The sequence below is a fragment of the Raphanus sativus genome, chromosome 6 (genome assembly GCF_000801105.2).
Source record: "Raphanus sativus cultivar WK10039 chromosome 6, ASM80110v3, whole genome shotgun sequence".
Taxonomy (NCBI): domain Eukaryota; kingdom Viridiplantae; phylum Streptophyta; class Magnoliopsida; order Brassicales; family Brassicaceae; genus Raphanus; species Raphanus sativus.
The window spans coordinates 44,835,516-44,847,971 of NC_079516.1; the positions used below are offsets into that span (position 1 = coordinate 44,835,516).

The following is a 12,456-nucleotide window of genomic DNA, read 5'->3' on the forward strand; positions in this document are numbered from 1 at the left end:
CTTTTTTGGTCGTTCTAAAAGAGAATTAACAATGATCGATCACCAAAAAAAAAAACTAGTCGTAGAAAAGAAACAGAGCCTCACGTAACTAAAAGACCTCCATTAATTACAAACTAAACAGATGGAAGAAGATCTCGTGGTGATATCAAGGAGCATAGTAATCCCCAGAAACGCCAAGAAATCAACTTCCTTCAACAAGAAGAAGATTCATCTCCTCCCATGGGATCTCGCTCGTCTTCGCTTTGGCTACCTTCAAAGAGGTCTTCTTTACTCCAAACCTTATCCAAAAATCGACACACTTCTCTCAAAGCTACAAACTTCACTCTCCCTCGCGCTTGATCGTTTCCACCCTCTAGCTGGTCGTCTCGTAAAGGTACACAACAACGACGATACCGACACCGTCTCTTTCCACATCAACCCCGACGGTTCAGGTGTGGAGTTCGTCCACGCCGCGGCTAGAAACATCGAGGTCAGTGATATCCTCAGATTATCATCTTCTTCTTCTTTTGTCCCGAGTGCTTTCACCTCCTTCTTCCCAGCTACTGGGGTCAAGAACTGCGACGGTGTCTCGAGATCTCTGCTTATGGTTCAAGTGACTGAGATGAAAGATGGCATCTTTATCGGTTTCGGTTACAACTCTACTGTAGCTGACGGAGAGTCGATCTGGAGGTTCTTGAACTCGTGGTCGGAGATCTGCTCCAAGGGTGGTGGTGGTTTAGGCTCTGAAGCTCGTCTTCAGCTTAAAGGTTGTGTCTTTGACGAGATTGATTACCCAATCCGTATCCCAGACCCTGAGGCGAAAGCAGTTAGCTACGCGGGATCGACTGGTTTGCAGGAGCTGATGTTTCATGTCACCAAGGAGAATGTTTTGAGACTTGAAGCTAAAGCCAACGATGAGAAAGTCTCGTCTTTTCAAGCTGTGTTAGGACATGTTTGGTGTTCGTTGGCTAAGCACGGTGGGATGAGCAGAGAGGAAGAGACTCATTGCAGGTTACCTATAGACATGAGGAGAAGGCTGAGTCCACCGCTTGGAGAAGAGTGTTTTGGGAACGTGAGTCAGACGGGGATAGCTAGAGTGACGGTCGGTGAGCTGATGGAGCATGGAGTAGGGTGGGCGGCTGGGAAGATAGACGAGATGGAGCGGTCGCAGACGTATGAGAACGCGAGAGCGTTTGCGGAGAGATGGGTGGGAGATGTGAAGATTCCGGTTTCCGTTGGTGGTAGAGATTTGGTTGTGACGAGTTCTCACCGGTTTGATGTGTATGGAAATGATTTCGGTTGGGGTAAACCGGTTGCTGCGAGAGCTGGGCCGCCGTATGTGAACGGGAGGCTGGTTGTGTTCCAAGGAGTTGAGGAAGGGAGTCTTGATTTCCAGGCTTGCTTACTGCCTCAAGTAATGGAGAAACTATCAGACGATGTTGAATTTAAAGAGTATGTGAGCATTGTATTATGATTATGATTATGATGGTTTGGTTCGACAATTCGAATCGAATTTAAAATGTGTGTTTCCTCCCTTTTCTGATTGTTTGTAATTCATCAACCTGATTACATGAAATTCAGATGGCCATAAACATTTTAAAAATAAGTTTTAATAAATTTTCTTTGGTTTTTGATTTAAAAAAATTTCTTTGGTTTGAAAGTAGCTTTTGTGTATATCTTTTGTAGGAAACACAGATGTTCACCGCAGCAGGGACTGTCCATGGGCCCCTTGATCATCAACCTTTCAGCTTACATTTCTCTCTACTGCCTATGATGAAAATGCAACACCACTAAATAAATCAATACTAACATTTAGAGATATACAGAAAAAAACCCATAAAAATACTTGGATGAAAACAGATAACGGGCCTGCAAGTTATGACTTAATAAGACAATAACAATCAAACCAGCCCATGTAATTAGACCACGTGGTGGATATGTGTGTAGGTGAGATCGGGATCTAGATATACACACTCTTGTTGTCACTCACTACAACACTGTTTTTTTCTTTCAAATTACCTCCAGAAGAGAAAACGACAAACAAGACATGGCAGATGTTGTCGTGCTCTCAAAAACCATAGTTCGACCCGACGGATCAGATACGGATCGGGTTAAGATCCATCTAACTCCATGGGATCTCTTCTTCCTTCGAGCAGAATACCCACAAAGAGGTCTTCTCTTTCCAAAACCCGACCCGGAAACAGATATAATCTCCCAACTCAAAACCTCTCTCTCCGTTGCCTTGAAGATCTTCTACCCATTTGCCGGCCGACTAGTCAAGACAGAGCATGAAGAGACGGCGTCGTTCCTCGTAGACTGCGATGGCTCAGGTGTCAAATTCATCCACGCTTCAGCTCAAACCGTCTCGGTGAGTGATATTCTAGAACCGGTCAACGGTATCGTCCCCGACTACTTGCATCGTTTTTTCCCGGCGAACGGAGTCAAGAGCTGCGAAGGGGTATCAGAGTCGTTGATCGCGTTCCAAGTAACGGAGTTAAAAGACGGAGTCTTCGTCGCGTTCGGATATAACCACATGATTGCAGACGGATCCTCCTTCTGGAGCTTCTTCAACGCTTGGTCGGAGATTTGCTCCACCGGAGGAGTTGACCGGAACAAAAAGTTCCCACCTTTGCTTCTCCGCGGCTGGTTTCTCGACGGGATCGATCACCCGATTCGGATCCCGATCTCGGAGACGGTACCAACACCGTCTTCTCCGGCTGCTTCTTCGCCGTTGCTACAGGAGAAGGTCTTTCGATTCGCGAGGAGAAACATCTCCGAGCTCAAATCGAAAGCAAACGGAGAGGTTAGCTCCGGTGATCGGAAAATATCCTCGCTTCAAGCGGTTGCAGCCCATATGTGGCGATCGATAATCAAAAACAGTGATCTGAGTCCGGAGGAAGTGGTTCGTTGCAAGCTACTGATGGATATGAGACGAAGGCTAAACCCTCCGCTTGATAAAGAGTGTTTCGGAAACGTCGTCGGATTTGCGACTGCGACGACGACCGCGGGAGAAATGCTTAGAAATGGGCTGGGCTGGGCCGCGTTGCAGATAAACAAAACCGTTGGGTCGGAGACGGATGAAAGATTCAGAGCGTTCGCTGAGAATTGGGTGAAGGACCCGAAGATACCGAAACATGTGGCTGTGAGTAATTCTGTGATCGTTGCTAGCTCTCCTTGGTTTAATGTGTATGGAAATGATTTCGGTTGGGGTAAACCGATTGCGGTTCGAGCTGGACCGGGTAATACCAGCGATGGGAAGCTCATTGTTTATCCTGGAACTGAAGAAGGAAACATCGAGATTCAAACTTGTTTATCTTCTCACGTTTTGGAGAAGTTATCGGCTGATGCTGAATTTATAGAGCATGCGTGTGTTGTGTAAGTAACATAATTGAAATGAAATGTAATTCGCTTCTTGAATAAAGGAAAAAAGTGGTGTACTTATATGTTTATTTGGGTTGTTCGTTTCAAGATTAGTAGAACCGAATTCGTAACTGAAATCTAAAGGCAAAAGGCAACGGTGGCTCACGGGCTAATCCTTGTACCACATCGATTTTGGTTTGGTAAACAGATTATGTATGGTTTGAGCCTAACCGGGAAATAGAGGTAGTGGCAAACTCGTAAATCTTTTATGCGTATTGATATTGATCATGTCATGTTGTGGGTGGGCTTCAAAATCATGCTCTAGGCAGGTCAATGCTTACAAATGGTGAGAGAGTATATAAGAAAGTTCAATGAATATTTGTGAGCTAAACTAAAAGTCGTTCTGTTTATGTAAACTAATGAATAACTTACATATAAATGAAGCGTTGATAAAGAATAAAAATAAATAGACTATTGAACAACCGTGTACTTCTTGCAAAAGCCCACTGGAGACGAAACATACAGAATGCAAGGAAAAATAATAATAATAAACAGATAACAACGTTACGTCAAATTATAGCAATCGTATCTGTCGAACATTTTAACACACAAAAAAAGAGTATTTATGCGTGAAAATGAAAATTAAGGATTTTGATTAGGAACCTTAGGGTGTGGCACGTGCCACGTGGCGTATAAAAGAGAAAGACGGAGTCTAGACTCTAGAGAGTACTTTCCCACGCAAAATATTGGACCTTTAAATATTAAAAAAACATTAAATTAAATGAATCATGTAAAGATTCAAAAAGTATGACGGAACGATGACCACATCTTCTCTACATTAAACTAAGAAAATGACAACATTTTCTTCTTATTCCTCTGTAATTATGATGAAAAACTATTGAAGAGATTTGCATAAATACAATCTTGTCTTGTGAATGTATTGAGAAAACTTTCTGCAAATAAATCATTCAACAAGTTCTTAAAAGTCATGGATGAAGAAGCAGCGATTGATCGGTTACCTTTACACCTTCTTGCTTATATATTTTCTCTGGTTACCTCTTTCACCGAGTTGGCCCAGTAAGTGTTTCATGATCGTTACAAAAGTTTTGATTTTGATTTTTCTTTTCATTAAAGGAAACTAATTTGAAGTTTTTGATAATTTTGGGTTTATAGGGCAAGTGGGGTTTGTAAGAAATGGAGAAAAGCTGTGAACCAATCAATGGCGAGAAGAGAGTCTCTGAGCTTTGCTGGTTGGAAAATGGACGATGCTTCCACTTCTCGCCTCGTTCATCTTGCTTACAATCTCAGAGAACTCGACATGTAATCTCTCTCTATGTCCTTGTTGTTTGTTTTTATGATCGAGCTTGATTTTGACCTTCAATGGTGGATTTACATCCATATATAGAGTCTAAAACATTGGTGGGTTTTTGTATAGATTTTTGTCTTAAATTCTGGTCAAGTTTTCGAACTTTACCTTTAGGGTTTTGAGAGGACATTGACTTAGTCAATACACTACAGAACTAAAAGCTCTGTTCTCTTCATATAGTTAATGTTTTTGTGTGTGCTTTGCAGATCTAGAAGCAGATGGGGCTGTCATGTAACTGATAATGGTCTTTACCAAATAGCTTCCGCTAGATGTGTAGCCAATTTAACCTCAATCTCTTTATGGGGCATGACAGCCATTACTGATTCTGGCGTTGTTCAACTGGTAAATGTATTTGCCTTAAAATTGGAATCTTTCTTGAATATTCATTTTTACCATCTTAAAAAAAGAATCTTTTATTTCTTGGTTTGATGATAAGGTATCAAGAACGTCTTCCTTGCAGCATCTGAACATTGGAGGAACATTCATCACCGACGAGTCCCTTTTCGCCATTGCAGAACGCTGCCATCATCTCAAGGTAACCCATCAGATTATTAGTCTAATATTTTGTTTTGTCTGAAGTCATAAAACTGTTTTCTTTTATGCAGACAATCAGCATGTGGTGTTGCCGCCATGTGACAGAGAGAGGCCTTCTTGTTCTTGTCAACAAATGCAGAAAACTAGAATCTCTCAACTTGTGGGGAACTAGAGTTCCTGTGGACTGCTTCATTGCTTTGCTTACCATCAGTCCTGCACTTCAGATCAAACCCATTCAACTTCTCCTCAATGCTCAGAATCCACCACCTTTCTTGCATGCTGTCTAGTCTTTTGTTGCTTTGCTTTGCTTTGTATATAGTAATTCATAAAAAAAATGGAATCTACATTTCCCTTATGTGTTCTCTTATCAATAAAAAATATTATATAAATTATTCAGTAAAGATTCTATATATTTATATATAAGTTGCATAAATATTCAACAGAAGCTGAAGACACACACACATACAACACAGGCTTTCTGACTATAAAAATCTGCAGTAGTCTAAAATAACAAGAATAAAAATCAGAAAACTCTTTTCTTTTCTAACGCATTTCATATATATATCCTCATTCATCTCTAGAAGTGGAATTTGGTTTGGTTGTTGTCATAGCAAAAACACTATCAATGGAAGCCATGAGAAGCACAAGACAAGAATGGTGTTTGGTGAATAGGCGACAGCAGCTAAGGATCTCGAGAACTGAACTGAACCTGAGTAGGTCCCAGCCGTTGATTCCATGTCTGGTGTTCTCGTCTGAAGAGTAACATTTTTGCAAGAACCAAAAGCTGCTTCTGGCTGTAACATCAAGAGTTTATAGGCTTGTAAAGATATCATTTTTTTTTAAATATCCACAAATTTCCAGTGAATAAAGAAGCTAGTCATCATTACCTGGCAGGCAGCAAGGGTTTCACAACCGCAAATAACAGGTCCATTCATTCTGTCTAGAACTTCGAAAACGCCTCCTCCATCACTTCTCTGCAATGTGTTTTTTTTGTTAGTAAAACTCGCAGTAAGCTGTCATATTCTAAAAGATTCATTTCAGTACCATGTAGAAGTTAACGGCGAGAAAGTTTGGCATTCTATTCCCAGCTGACTTGAGACAAGTCCCAACCATCTCAGCAAGCGGAGCTGAGTGTTCCTTGCAAGCATCTTTCTCTACCGGAAACGTCGGGAAGTAATTCATCAAGAAAAGAGATGAACCTTTTGAATTCAAAGGTTGTGATTCTTTTCTGTTCGGACAAGAACCTCGCTTCACCCCTGGATCTCCAGCTTTTAACACAATCATAGCAAAGGTCAAAGGATGAAAAAGAGACAAACTTTGTTTGAGAGTGATGATGATGATTAACTCACATTCATTTTCAACAATGTATCTCCACTGATAAGCAACGCCTTCTTCCTCTTCTTTAGCAGCAACAGAAGTGAAAACCAAGAGCCTGTGATTCTCTTGCACCATGTCAGTCACAGTAGGCCAGTCTTCTCCCCTTTTAGGCATTTTGGAAACGGGAAACCAGTACTTGTCCAGACCAGCGTTAGCAAACAGAGTTGATAAGCCTTTAGGTCTGTGCACATAGTCCTCAATAACGATGGTAACAATCTCCGTTGGGTTCTGAGTCAAGAATGCCTCAACTTCCCTCAATGTGTTAATTGCAGGTTGCTGATAAAAGGAAAACAAAACAAAGTTTCAAAGCTTTGGATTCTCTAAATATAGTAAGATGAAAGATAAGTTTTTTTTTTTTTTACAAAGGCGGTGAAGTTGAAACATTGGCCTCTAAGGGAATGGCAAAGCCAGATATCGTCGTTGAAGTCATACATATCCAGCATTAGTCCTCTAACTCCATTCTACAGCAAAAAAAAAATGTAAAACCAACATTCAAAAGAGTTTTTTTTACCACAAAAATAAGAAACAGAGTAAAAATAGTAATGAGAAGAGTCCTCCTCCTTATTACTCTAAGCTGATTAGTAACAGTATCTTCTTGGTTGAAGAATGTAAGCCTCTGAACACCTGGCAAAGGCGGTTGATTTGCATTGCTGAAAGCATTATGAGTCATTAACCATGTATACTTGTTAAAAGGCAATCCATTGATCTACACAGTTAAAAAAAAACACATCTTTTAGCCAAACCCATCTTCAAAGTTGAAAACTTTTTGATGTAAACCAAATGATCTAAATCAGGAAATCTTACAATGGAAGTAGGGATAGTGGCTTGGCCTCTTGTGCAAATGGGATTGGTTCTTCCAACGGCAGGACAGTTCCCACAGTATAGACCTGGGACACAGTCAGTGGCTGAGGAGCATGATTCCAGCATCTGAGACAAAAAAAAAATCAGCAAGATCCCTAAAAGATTTAGACCCAATTTGATAACAATGAACAAGAGAAAGAACAAAAGAGAAGGAGGATCAAGAACCTGGCAGTTCCCATTAGAGCAAGCAGAGGAAAGGGATAAGAAGGGAAGAAGAAGAAGAAGAGAGAGTGTTACGGCTCTGCTTAAGCCGTTGGTGCACGCCGACATCGCTCCTTCGAAGAGAAAGAGAGAGAGAGAAATCAGTGTGAGTGAATGATGTTTTCGATCTACTGTTGATTGATTGGGGTTTTAAGACAAGAGACAAAAGTGTGTTTTAGGTAATAAAACGCGGGCTTCATTGATTTGTTAACCAAACGTAATTGTCTCCTCCGAGATATGGATTTATACAATAAAAGAAAAAGTTTAGCTTTTTTTGTGTGTTTGTTTGTTTTCTTCGACAATGTTGAATCTTTTTCCCACCAGACTGATATAAAACTCAGGTTAAGAAGATAACACACGTCAAAAAGTAGTTCAATTATGGACTAAAATACAGTCTTTTAACATCAATGATGATGACACATAGAGATTGCAAGTTTCTAATGTTGTATACCAAACCATTAATGGAGTATCTTTGTTGAATAAATTTTTGCTAGATTAAATCATCGCATTGTGGTGTTAATTAGGTCTCTCGTAAATCTCTCTTACAAGCATTTCACAAAAATAAGTTCCACAAAAAGCATTTCACTAATCATTTCTCTCCAAGTGACAGCATGACATTGTCTTGACCTTGGACTATATATATTATTTGATATCTTTTTCTACTTTGGCAACGGTGGTCACATGCGTGGGGACTCACATGTTTTCTTATCATCTTCTCATGTAGTATTATTGAAATTTGAAGATCATTTTACAAAGATTTAGAACCCTAACAAGAAACACACACAGAAATCTTCAGATCATCTTTAAATCCCTAAAAAATAATGACTTAAGAGTTAAGAATTGGTATTAATTAGTCTCAAAACATATAAATTTGCTAGATTTCTTACGATCCTAAGAATGAGGTTACTGTTAATACATGGAGGAGACTCAGGTTTTTACTTCTTTAAAGGAAAAAAAAAGTTAGATATAAGAAATTGGCAGCACTACTAGCAATTCTCACAAGTGCCTAGCTAATCGAAGAGGGCTCAGGGTTTTTGCCCATATTCAATATATAATCCAGACAACCACAATTATGTTATTCCCTGCACCAAAATTCATACGTTTTGGCAATTATCCCTAACCTTATCAATGCAAAACTAAAGCAGGTTCACCATTAATTCCTATATATGTTTGTATTTCCACAACCATTATGCATGCGTTTCCAGACGAGTTAGACTTTAGCAATACGTGAAACTAAATCAACCAACGAATACCGTGTCATATTTTAACGTGTATACATGAGCGATCATCACAAGCCAAACAACGTACCAGAGAACTTACTTTACCCGATGTGTCAATGGAGCTTAATTATGTCTCCAATCACCATTACGGACCTTGTTAGATTTCTGTTACATGGTTCCCCATATATGTATTCATCACATCAACCATAGTAAAACTATTCGCACAAATCACAAAAGCATATTTCACACAAACAACCCTTGCTCTGTGACATCTCTAACATGGCATTTGGTAAAAGCTTCACTAGCAAGCATACGATGTAACAACCCAAATATTGACAAATGCATAAAGGTACTAAGAATCAATCCAAGCATCGAAATATCTTCTCTACATCATCTATGCGGTGATATATATATCTTTTAAGATTTCTACACGAACTCTCACACACTTCGTAAAGCTAGCTAGACATGAAAAATTCCTACCAGGCAAACAGTAATACAAGAGAACAGACAATGAAACACGAGTACAAGATTCAACAGTTTTTAAAAATTTAACCCGAATTCAATGGAGAGCTCCTTAACAATTGATCAAAAGCTTCCACCGACGGATCTGATCTCATCACCTTGTTTTGGTTTGCTGTTCTAAAGGTTTCGCGTTTTGTTGGACTAAGGCTTTAACATTTTATATTTACACATATGCCCATTGACAGATTGCAAATCACCAAATGCACCTAAATGAATTTTTTTTTGTGAACTTTGTGTATGCAGTATCTAGCATTATCAAAGAACAAAGTAAGCCACACGTTTATTAATTTATCACTTTTATAGAATTGATATTTTCTATTAAGTAATCCAAAATGTATCTTTTATTAAGGAAATACAGTTGGTCAATATATTCTATAAAAAAACATTCCCATTTAATAAAATACATTAGCTAATACAGGATATAACTTTCTAGAATTGAGTGGTGATTCCATTTTTTGTTAGCTATCTTTATTTGTTATTTTCTTTAGACTCCAAAAAAAAATCTACAAGTGTAAATTTATTTTACTCACATTTATTGTTGTGTATCATTTTGCTTAAAGTGGCTAAATGCTTTAACCATGGTTCCTCGTATATATACGTATCTCATATATCACAATGACATAGAGTGCTTCGAAACCATCTAGTGATACACAAAAGGTTCTTCAGCTAAAAACAACGTGTGTTTATAAGCTTGTGATCAGCACTCCCTAGCTATAATTTATTTAAGTATTTGTTCATCAAAACACTCTCTTACAAGTTATCCCTTCCATATCAAAATCTTTTGAGGTATGAATATATCTTTATTGGCATGCCTCTGTTTAGTCCTTCCAATAATTTGAACCAGATAATCTTTGCTTTCAGAATTATATATGGACCAAAACATGAATGATTTTCCGGAATCAGATATTCCATTAAGCTTCGAACAGTTATTATACGGAGATGATTGGCAGATGTCGGACACTTATCCGACCGTTGATGCTAATGCTAACTTACTACCACTGGTTGAGATGAACCATGGTGGTCTGACAATAGAGCCTCATCCAATTTCAGTGATATATCCAATGGTAATAATCTACTTTCTACAAGTTTCTCTTAGAGATATTAAGCATTTTTTTCATCTGGATGAATAATATAGACTTATTGAAATGTATAGGAAGAAACAGACGAGCAGTGGGTACAGACACAGCAAGCCTATGGACCAGTTGAAATACCAATGGTAATAATCTACTTTCTACAAGTTTTTCTTAGAGATATTAAGCATTTGGATGAATAATATAGACTTATTGAAAATATATAGGAAGAAGAGCAGTGGTTACAGACATTGATGGCCTATGAACCACATTTCACGTATGAGGTATAGTGAAACAATATATAAAAAGGAATATATATATATATATATATATATATATATAATAAAAAGGTATATTGTATGTAACATATTGCTGATTATTGGTAATTTAATTGGTTATATTGCATTTGTAAAACATTTTTCAGTGGACATGAATTTGAATCATAGTTGTAGAAAACTAAAAGGAATATATATATATATATATATATATATATATATATATAAGTTGGTAATAAATTTAAGACTGTAAGTTTATACATTCAAAAGTTATACATACAGAAGAATTCATTTGAAATAAAATCACATGAAGAGCTCAACTTCACGAAGAGGTATAGTGAAAATAAAAATAAAATAAAATAAAATAAAATAAAAGGTGTATCGTATGTTAATATATAAGTGGCTTATTGGTTATACTGCATTTGTTATTTTTCTCAATGGACATTTGAATCATAGTTGTAAAACCTAAAGGAATATATATATAGGTGTGGTACTAAATATAAAACTCTGTAACCATATATATATTCGGAAGTTTATTTGTTCATTTTCCTCTAGGAAGTTATGCTCAATAGTGAGCAGCTAGGAGATGTCGGTTCTGGTTTAGACGTTAATGCGGTCATTGATGGGAATCTGAACCGAAGAAGATATGAAGATCGTTCTGGTGAAGCGGAGAAATGTGTGATATGTCTTGATGAACTTAAGTACAATGATGACGCTTCTAAGCTGGCATGTGGGCATGATTTTTCACTTCGAGTGTATCAAGAACTGATAAATGGTCAAGAACGAGTGTCCTCTTTGCAAGCAAAAAGCTCTTTAATTGTTTCATGATGCTGAGTATTTGAATTTGTAAGAATTGCCAACATTGGTTTCTTTTCTTTCTTTTTTATTCTGGGACAAAGGTTTCTTTTGTTTAATGAATAATATGGTTTCTTTTGTTTAAAATTTCGGTACTCGGTTTCTTTTGTTTGTGTTTCAAAAAAAAAAAGGTTTCTTTTGTTTAAGTTTCGGTACTCGGTAGTTTAATCAATATATGAGTTTCGTAACCAAAAAAAAGTCTACCATCCACTTCTCGTTCAGACCAAACCAGCTTCCTTAAAAGCACAAGGAAGATAAGAACATCGCAAAAAAAAAAAAAATTACCGAAATTTTTGCAAGTTAATATCATTCAAGACAACACCCACTTTATGAAAAAAAACAAAACAGAATTTTTGTTTTTCTAACTAGGGGCTAACCCGCCCTACGGGCGGGTATGTGAATGAATGTAAAATATATAAATATCTCAAATTTTAATGAATATTGAAAATAATAAGTGTACTCTTGTAACATTAATTTTTTTTACTATATTTTTTAGATATCATAAGTATATCTCAATTTTTTTTAAATATCATGAAACATAATTGTTTTATATATTTTAACTATGATAGGAAATGGAGAATTTGCAAGTATTAGGTTAAAATGCAAAAATTTAATTTTTAACAATTTTTGTGTCATTGAATTTATTGATATTTTACTTTATTTTTTATTTTTATTATTTATTTAAACATGTGAAAAGAAATATTAATTACCCCAAGTATATGGTCCACGCGTATCTATACCTTACTTGTTGGTCAAGTTTTTAAGAATTTTGTAAGTTTTTGTTGTGTGTTAGTTAACTGCAAGTGATGCGTATGATAATGATGTACGCTTTTTAG

The 12,456-nt window shown here is 37.3% G+C and overlaps 5 protein-coding genes across 6 annotated transcripts; 4 read left to right on the top strand and 1 right to left on the bottom strand.

The window, feature by feature from the left end:
* Window positions 1-1,585, top strand: LOC108807335 (protein ENHANCED PSEUDOMONAS SUSCEPTIBILITY 1). Its single transcript, XM_018579609.2, has one exon. The coding sequence runs from the start codon at window positions 122-124 to the stop codon at window positions 1,451-1,453; it is 1,332 nt and encodes a 443-aa protein (XP_018435111.1). The 5' UTR covers window positions 1-121; the 3' UTR covers window positions 1,454-1,585.
* A 215-nt stretch (window positions 1,586-1,800) lies between these two features.
* On the top strand, window positions 1,801-3,428 carry LOC108812299 (uncharacterized acetyltransferase At3g50280). Its single transcript, XM_018584527.2, has one exon. It carries the CDS (start codon window positions 2,027-2,029, stop codon window positions 3,356-3,358), a length of 1,332 nt encoding a protein of 443 aa, XP_018440029.2. The 5' UTR covers window positions 1,801-2,026; the 3' UTR covers window positions 3,359-3,428.
* A 717-nt stretch (window positions 3,429-4,145) lies between these two features.
* On the top strand, window positions 4,146-5,640 carry LOC108837657 (F-box protein At5g67140). Its single transcript, XM_018610687.2, has 5 exons — window positions 4,146-4,416; window positions 4,513-4,659; window positions 4,912-5,047; window positions 5,142-5,240; window positions 5,311-5,640. Exons 1-5 carry the CDS (start codon window positions 4,328-4,330, stop codon window positions 5,524-5,526), a joined length of 687 nt encoding a protein of 228 aa, XP_018466189.2. The 5' UTR covers window positions 4,146-4,327; the 3' UTR covers window positions 5,527-5,640.
* On the bottom strand, window positions 5,613-9,470 carry LOC108812132 (PI-PLC X domain-containing protein At5g67130). Of its 2 annotated transcripts, none has more exons than XM_018584302.2 (9): window positions 9,452-9,470; window positions 7,643-7,752; window positions 7,421-7,543; window positions 7,185-7,322; window positions 6,979-7,077; window positions 6,589-6,892; window positions 6,284-6,507; window positions 6,127-6,213; window positions 5,613-6,033 (listed from the first exon to the last, which is right to left on the bottom strand). In XM_018584302.2, the coding sequence occupies exons 2-9, from the start codon at window positions 7,745-7,747 to the stop codon at window positions 5,845-5,847; spliced, it is 1,269 nt and encodes a 422-aa protein (XP_018439804.1). In that variant the 5' UTR covers window positions 7,748-7,752; window positions 9,452-9,470; the 3' UTR covers window positions 5,613-5,844. The 2 variants fall into 2 exon arrangements, with proteins under 2 accessions (XP_018439804.1, XP_056845463.1); XM_056989483.1 differs by lacking the exon at window positions 9,452-9,470 and adding an exon at window positions 8,999-9,017.
* An 831-nt stretch (window positions 9,471-10,301) lies between these two features.
* LOC108807458 (uncharacterized) lies at window positions 10,302-11,582 on the top strand. The gene is given in 5 exon segments (XM_018579748.2): window positions 10,302-10,484; window positions 10,574-10,636; window positions 10,718-10,774; window positions 11,321-11,506; window positions 11,508-11,582. Coding segments are annotated over 5 exon segments (564 nt in total).
* Window positions 11,583-12,456: the final 874 nt, after the last annotated feature.

Coding starts and splice junctions, on each gene's coding strand:
- LOC108807335 (XM_018579609.2), top strand. CDS start 122: ATGGAAGAAGATCTCGTGGTGATATCAAGGAGCATAGTAATCCCCAGA.
- LOC108837657 (XM_018610687.2), top strand. CDS start 4,328: ATGGATGAAGAAGCAGCGATTGATCGGTTACCTTTACACCTTCTTGCT. Junction 4,417..4,512: donor TCTTTCACCGAGTTGGCCCA/GTAAGTGTTTCA, acceptor TTGGGTTTATAG/GGCAAGTGGGGTTTGTAAGA. Junction 5,048..5,141: donor ATTCTGGCGTTGTTCAACTG/GTAAATGTATTT, acceptor TTTGATGATAAG/GTATCAAGAACGTCTTCCTT.
- LOC108812299 (XM_018584527.2), top strand. CDS start 2,027: ATGGCAGATGTTGTCGTGCTCTCAAAAACCATAGTTCGACCCGACGGA.
- LOC108812132 (XM_018584302.2), bottom strand. CDS start 7,747: ATGTCGGCGTGCACCAACGGCTTAAGCAGAGCCGTAACACTCTCTCTT. Junction 6,893..6,978: donor GTTTCAACTTCACCGCCTTT/GTAAAAAAAAAA, acceptor TCCTTTTATCAG/CAACCTGCAATTAACACATT. Junction 6,214..6,283: donor TCGCCGTTAACTTCTACATG/GTACTGAAATGA, acceptor AACACATTGCAG/AGAAGTGATGGAGGAGGCGT.